This window comes from Tenrec ecaudatus, chromosome 2, assembly GCF_050624435.1.
Source record: "Tenrec ecaudatus isolate mTenEca1 chromosome 2, mTenEca1.hap1, whole genome shotgun sequence".
Classification (NCBI taxonomy): Eukaryota; Metazoa; Chordata; class Mammalia; order Afrosoricida; family Tenrecidae; genus Tenrec; species Tenrec ecaudatus.
The window spans coordinates 194,360,296-194,368,323 of record NC_134531.1 but is presented as its reverse complement, the minus strand read 5'-3'; the positions used below and the strand labels follow the sequence as shown (position 1 = coordinate 194,368,323).

The 8,028-nt window shown below is 39.6% G+C and overlaps 1 protein-coding gene across 1 annotated transcript; it reads left to right on the top strand.

Moving 5' to 3' along the window:
• Positions 1 to 646: 646 nt before the first annotated feature.
• LOC142440264 (olfactory receptor 2G3-like) lies at positions 647 to 1,690 on the top strand. Its single transcript, XM_075542748.1, has one exon. The coding sequence runs from the start codon at positions 647 to 649 to the stop codon at positions 1,688 to 1,690; it is 1,044 nt and encodes a 347-aa protein (XP_075398863.1).
• The last annotated feature ends 6,338 nt before the right edge of the window (positions 1,691 to 8,028 follow it).

The following is an 8,028-nucleotide window of genomic DNA, read 5'->3' as shown; positions in this document are numbered from 1 at the left end:
ATAATAAAGTGAGTATCAGTACAGCTGTGAAGGCATGCTGCAGACAGGGCAGGAAGGGTTCATCTATTCTTTCCACAGCAGGTTATTGGGATCAACATTGTCAAATTGATGAAAAATTGTCAAAACCAGTCATTTTCTTTTCCCTCTCCAGCTACCTCTTTGAGCCGCATCTATATTTCATCAGCACAGAGTTCTCCAAATTTGGGACCTGGATAAAGTCACCTTATTCAGTATATTTTAGATAAAGTTACATCTTTGACCTCATTGGAGGCTCTGATGATTTGTTTGATGATCAATTGACAATTGGATAAAAGTGCATGGGACATGGGTTGAAAGTGCTTCTATGAAGGACAAGGTTCTGAGCAGTTTGTAGACAGGAACACAGAGAAAAGGGGGGAGGAAGAGTTGTGGCATGAGACCATAGTGATTCCTGCAGATGTGTGTTCACTTTCTCCTCTGCTTTTGTCATTTTCTATAGTTTATGAGATTCCTAAAGTAGTCACCTGTCTCCTGCTAGGCAAAAGAAAAGACATAATCATGAATTTTCATTTAAAATAGTTAGAGGGAACATTCTCATCCAGGAAAGGCAGAACACAATGCTGAAATTATGTCCTCTTTCTCTTCTTCACAGGCCACTCAGGAGGTGATGGGAAGAGATAATTCTACTTCTGGAGGAGACTTCATCTTGGTAGGCTTTTCGGAGCAGCCATGGCTAGAAAAGATCTTGTTTGTGTTCATCTTGATATTTTACCTTCTTACAGTCATGGGTAATGGGACCATTATCCTGGTATCCCACCTGGACTCCCAGCTCCACACACCTATGTATTTTTTCCTCACTCACCTTTCCTTTATTGACCTCACACATGTGACCTGCATCAGTCCTCAGATGCTGTTCAACCTTGCGGGGTCAGACAAGTCCATCAGTTTTGTAGGCTGTGTGGTCCAGCTTCTCATCACCCTGGGTCTGGGGGGCACGGAGTGCATCCTTCTGGCCATGATGGCATATGATCGCTATGTTGCTGTCTGTCAGCCCTTGCACTATGTCACCCTCATGCCACCACAGCTGTGCTGGACATTGGCCAGCATATCCTGGGTTGTTGGTTTCAGTAACTCATTGATACACACCCCTATCACAATGACCTTTCCCCGATGTGGCCACCATCGGATAAACCATTTTTATTGTGAGACGCCCCCAGTGCTGCAGCTGGCCTGTGTGGACACCGCAAGTTACAGGAAGGAGATTACAGTGCTGAGTAGTGTCTTCCTTGTATTTCCTCTCTCACTAATCTTAGTCTCTTATAGTCGAATTGCCCATAGTGTGTTGAAGATGAAGACACCTGGGGGGCGACAGAAGGCCTTTGGGACCTGTGGCTCCCATCTTATGGTGGTGTCTATCTTCTACAGTACTCTCATCTATATGTACATGGCCCCAAAGCCAAAGCTTTCTCAAGATGTGACCCAGTTTGTGGCACTCCTGTACAACTTGACTCCACCTGTAATGAATCCAGTAATCTATACCTTGAGAAACAGAGATGTCAAGGAAGCAATAAGGAAGCTGGTGATGAGGATAGAAAAAAGGAGGACACAGACTTTTCATAGATTTCCCTATATTACAGAAAAGGAAGACATTTCCACAGGAAATTTGGGAGGATGCTATGGATTTGGGATTGAGTATTGGGCTTGTCAATGACTTTGCAATCTGTCACAGTCTCTCTGTGAGTACCTGTCTGCCTTTTAATGGTGACTTTGATAGTTATGCGTGTGATTTGGAGGAACAAGTATCTATGTGTAGAATTTCTTTTTGTGACTAAAAAATTCAAACAAGACAAGGCCCCTAACATTGTGAATTTCTTAAGGTTTGTCTTCTTATATTTTCTGCTTCTAGTCCAATTTTTTCTTCTTCGGTATCATTTTTTTCTTTATTCTGTTTTCATTCCATTAATCAACCCTCCATGTGTTTCTTTCTCATGCCTTATATGAATCAACTACCTGAAAAATCTTTATTTTTGTTATCAATATTACACTTACTAAGAATTTTTAGAGATAAATAGTTCTAAAAACCACACTAAAATGAACAGGATAGTCCTCCCATCCAATTCCTTTCCATCAAAAATAATAACTTTCAGCCTTTTTAATTTGTAATAACTCTCTTTGTATTTATTAGGGAATCTCAGCAATTCATATAACCTATTGCTTAAATTTTCCATTTTAAGCATTATCCTCTCAATTACAAATGGAAATACAGGTTCTCTGTTCCAACCCCACCCCATTAACACAGTCTCCATATCTCCATCCTTTCAGTGTAAACTGGTCTTGATCAATACATATATTTTGTGAATTACTATGACTCTGAATGCTCATTAAAATTTGGCTACTTGGCAAATTGCAGTAGCTCCAGATTTCTTTTAAAAATTATTGCTTTATGCTGGCAGTAAATTATAAACTTTTTCAATTTTTTTTTCCTTGTTTAGTTTCTAAGTACAACACTGAGGTAGTCTCAAAGGTCTTGGGTAACAAATTACCACAAACTAGGTGACTTATGGAGGAGACCTGGTATCAAACAGGTTAAGAGTTCAGCTGTCAATCAAAAGATTGGTGGTGTTAACCAGCCAGTGGATCTGTAGGAGAATGATTTAACAGTTGGCATCCATAGATTGCAACAATGGAACTCCAAGGGGGACATTTCTACTTGCTTGCCTTGAGTTTGGGCTTCATGGCTCAGAACATCGGCTGTTCCTTCTTTTAAAGTGTTGTAGCTCCCTGAGTCTTAAACCAAGTCATCAGTAGGGCAATGCTCCCTCGAAATCCCTGGAGGAAGACCCTCCCTTGTCCCTTCCAGCTTCTGCTGGTTCTGTTGTTCATTGACATGTGTCAATGCTTCCAATTGCTTCCTCTATTTTCTTTTCTTAAAAAAAATCATTTTATTAGGGGCTCATAAAATTCTTATCACAATCCATAAATACATCAGTTGGGTAAAGCACATTTGTACATTAATTGCTCTCATCATTCTCAAAACATTTGCTCTCTACTCAAGCCCCTGGCATCAGGTCCTCATTTTCCGCCCCCCTCTCCACAACCCCCTCCCTCATGAACCCTTGATAATTTATAAATTATCATCTTGTCATATCTTGCTCTGTCCCACATCTCCCTTCCCCAAATTTTATATTGTATGTCCCCCAGGGAGGAGGTCACATATAGATCCTTGAAATCAGTTCCCCCTTTCCAACCCACCCTCTTTATGCCCTCCCAGTATCGCCACTCACACCACTGGTCCTGAGGGGATCATCCGCCCTGGATTCCCTGTGTTTCCAGTTCCCATCTGTACCAGTGTATTTCCTCTGGTCTAGTCAGACTTGCAAGGTAAGATCCAGACCATAACAGTGGCCGGGGGTGGGGGGGGGGGAAGGAAGCATTTAGGAACTAGAGGAAATTTGTATTTTTCATCAATGCTACATCGCACCCTGACTGTCTCGTTTCCTCCCCAAGACCCTTCTGTAAGGGGATGTCCAGTGACCTACAAATGGGCTTTGGGTCTCCACTCCACACTCCCCCGCTCATTCACTATGGTAAGATTTTTTTTTTCTGATCATGCCTGATACCTGATCCCTTGACACCTTGTGATCACACAGGCTGGTATACTTCTTCCATGTGGGCTTTGTTGCTTCAGAGCTAGATGGCTGCTTGTTAGCCAGGAACCATCAGCTTTCTTTGGCACATTTGCTTATGTACCCAGTTGTCTTCAGCAATCGTTTCAGGGGGGTGAGCAAACAATGATATGATTTTTTTTTATCTTAAATGACTGATAACTGATCCCTTCAGCACCTGTGGTTACACAGGCTGGTGTGCTTCTTCCATGTGAGCTTTATTGCTTCTGAGCCAGATGCTGCTTGTTTACCTTCAAGCTTTTAAGACCCCAGACGCTATATCTTTTTATAGCCGTGCACCATCAGCTTTCTTCACCACATTTAGTTGTTCACCCACTTTGTCTTCAGTGGTTGTGTCCAGAAAGTGAGCATCATAGAATGCCAATTTAATAGAAGAAAGTATTCTTGCATTGAGGAAGTACTTGAGTGGAGGTCCAATGTCCCTCTGCTACCTTAATACTACCCTGTAAATATATGCACATAGATCTATTTCCCCATCCTCAAGTATAAATATATTTGCATATGTACATGTCTTTATCTAGACCTCTATAAATGCCCTCTGCCACCCAGCTCTTTCCTCTATTTCCTTTGACTTCCCTCCTGTTCTACAATAATGCTCAGTGCCCACCAGGGTTTCAGCAATTCCTCTTAATTACATTACCCTTGATCATGCCCAACCAGGCCTCCCACACCTCCTGACCACCGATTTGGATCACTTGTTGTTTCCTTGTCCCTGGGTTTATTAACACCACTACCCCCCCCCCACCACCACCACCTCCCCTTCTCCCATGTCCCCATGGAACTATCGGTCCCGTTGTTTTCTCCTCCAATTGTTCATACAGCCTATCTTATTTAGACAGACCTGCGGAGATAGTAACATGCACAAAAACAAGACAGAGCACAACCAAGCAACAATATACAACAAAACAATGATAAAACCCAAACAAAGCAAAACCAAACACAACAAGAAAGAAAAGCATGTAGTTAGTGCAAGGATTTTTTTGTTGGCCTTTAGGATTGTTTTCCAGTTCAGTCTGTTGGGGTACCATGCCCTGGCCCCAAAGTCCACTTTCAGCATTCATTGGGGACCTTGCCTCTCCATTCCCTTACTGTCTGTTGCACCCCCTTAATGTTTTGCCTTGATGTGGCGGGGTTCGATTGGGTGCAATTCCCTTACTGTGTCTCTGGGGTTGTCCCCTGTAGGACTATGGGTCAGTGAGGGACATCAGCTTCCTCTATTTTCACATCACCTTCTTTTCTAGGTTTCTCTGTCTCTTCTCTTCCTTTAAAGGCATTGGTTATTAGATTAGGGCGCAGTGGTAATACAATTCACTAGATTGCAGTGAGTTTGTTGAGCAGTGGTAATCCAATATGATATCTTAATTTATTGTATCTGCAAAGACCATATTTTCAGATAAGGAAGATTTCAATAATCTGGGGTGGACACGAGTTTTTGGAAGACATCATTCAATTTTCTGTAGAACTCTTGAACATTAAATAAACCACAAAATAACTATTGAATGGCTGAATTTTCTCAAAATATAGTAACTTATATTTATTATTCTGGAAATTATACAATTTGGAGAAACTGTTTGGAGCTTTCTGGCTTATTTCAGTCTAGATTTGTTGCCATCTGTGTCCAGTGTGCAATTCTGATACTAAGAGTTATGATCTTTATCATCCTCAGAATTTCCATTATTTCTCTATTTTGTTTCAATTTTCTTTTTTTATTTTCTCATTTTTGTGGCACTAACTCCAGTAATTTGCTGTAAATAAAACCAAGAGAAACAATTTATTTAAATTTTGAATGAAAACTAAGGTGATTGACAAGACTGTCAAAGAAAATAAACTCTTCTTTACTGGATTACCAAAGAAAAACTGATGAGACATATTATCAATATCAATTGTTCTAGTTACAAATCATGTTTTAAAAAACTTTAGAGGGCCTTACATTTATACTATTTTAAAATTTTGGTGTGAAAACACATACATGTAAAATAGAATTTAATATTATTTAACATCAATGTATAATTGTAAAACAAATAATAAAATTATCTATAAGCATTTTCTGAGCTTAATAACTATCAGTATCTACTATAATTATCAGTATCTTGGAGAGCTCTGTTGTAGTTGCATAATCTGTTGTTGTTTTGAAAGGATTACGAGGGAAGGGGTGGAGTTTTGCCTGTCAATCACGATATAACCAATGGACATGGCCTTCTGAGAATTCTGGGAACTCTTGTAGTTTCCTCCTTGGAGGCGGGAGACACCTCTCTCTCTCAGCTCACTCCCTTGGTGAAACTCTACTGACAGGGCACATGGCACCATGCTGATAGATCCCGTGCCCTGGTAGCTGAAGAAGCCATTGGATCCACAAGACTTCCAACCCACTGGTCTTTGATCATTCTGCATTTCATCATTTCATGTATTTAGTGAGTCTGAAGAGGACTTTATGAATTGGTGTTGGACATATGGGCTGATATTTGACTTATGGATTTGATCTGAACTGGGTTGGGGCATTTTCTTGATGTTCGATTGATTTTGGATTCAAACCTCTTTCTTATACACATATGAGTGTTTATGAATTTTTTTCTCTAGTCTACCTGGCCTAAAACAGCTACTATGCTTCTTTTTCCAAATACGTCATGTTGTCTACTAAATTTGGTGCTAATAATCCCTTGACATTCTCTGTAGTATGTGTGTGTATAACATGACTAAACTGTAAATATATAAAAATATTATGATAAAGGGTAAAGTGTTGCAAAAATTCATAGACTTTTATTATATAAAATATCAAATTGCAAAGATCTTATTTCTTTAAAAACAATTTTATAGAAAATTTTTTTCTACATGAAACATGTTCCAACATATAAGCAATATACAGAAAGATGTGTTGTATATTGCATCTACAGAAAACAAAATGAATTACTGGGAAAGGGTGGAGGGACGAAAGAAAATAAAACAAATCAGTGTGATTTTGTGCAGTCTACTTTAATGCACCTAAAATTAGGCAACAGGTTGGGCTGGCCCTTTGCCCCACCCTAGGGACCTACACAGGACAGTAAGGAAAGGCCCCATGGGGAACACTCCACTTGATGGGAGCCAGAAGCTATTGTTTCTTATCATATATTTCATCTAGGTTATATTTGAAGGTGATATTTTCATCTCTCTAACCATTTCCAAAAGAATTTGGTATTAGGGTATCCTCAAGGGACACAACTTGGGCTGTTTTAAATGTTCTTTGAGTTTTGGAAATTTTGATTTGGTTTTCTTCACATCGAGTTTTCTTCACATTGAGTGGTAATCCACACTGAAGGCTGCAATCCCTAATCTTCACGAGCAAGTGTTTCAACACCTCCTCAGTTTCAGCAAGCAAGATTGTATCAGCTGCATATTGTAGGTTGTTAATAAACCCTCCTCCAATCCTGAAGTGGCGTTCTTCTTCACATAAGCCAGCTTCTGTAATTATTTGTTCTGTATGTGAATTATATAAATATGATGAAACGATAAAACCCTAATGCACACATTTCCTGACTTTGAACCATGTAGTATTTCCTTGTTCTGTTCACACAATTGCCTCTTAATTCATGGGCAAGCTATTCAACAGCACAATGAAGTATTCTGAAATTCCCATTCTTCTCAAGGTTATCCATAATTTGTTATGATGCACACAATCGAATGTCTTAGCATAACTCATAAAATATAAATAATATCTTTCTGATATTCTCTGCTTCCAGGCAAGATCTATCTTACATCAACAATTATATCCCTTGTTCTCTCCTGAATACAGCCTGAATCTCTGGCACCTCCCTGTCAATGTACTGCTAAAATCTTTGTTGGGTGATATTCGGCAAAAATTTTACTTGCATGTCATATTACTGATATACCAGAATTTGAACCAGAATCTGTTGGGTCACCTTTGTTTGGAATGGGTACAGATAGAGACTTCTTTCGGTCTGTTGGCCATGTAGATGTCACCTGGCAAATTTCCTCGCATAGATGAGGCAGTAGTTTCAGTTACAGTTTCTGAGACCCCTAGGGGCAGTGAGTGCTTCCAGTGCTTCATCACCTTCTTGAAACCCTTCAGTTAGCCTTCCATCAACTCCTGGAGTCTTGTTTTTGGCCATGCTTTCACTGCAGCTTCAAGTTCTTTTTTCAGTACAATTGGTTCTTGATCATATGCTACCTCTTGAAATGGGTGACTGTTAACTAGTATTTTGCGGTACAATGACTCTATATCGTTTTCATCTTCTTCTGACACAACCTGTATCATTCAATATTTTGCCATAGAATCTTTTAATCTTGTTACTCAATGCTTGAATTTTTCTTGCATTCTTTCAGTTTATGATATGCTAAGCATAGTCTTCCTTTTTGGTTTTGTAAT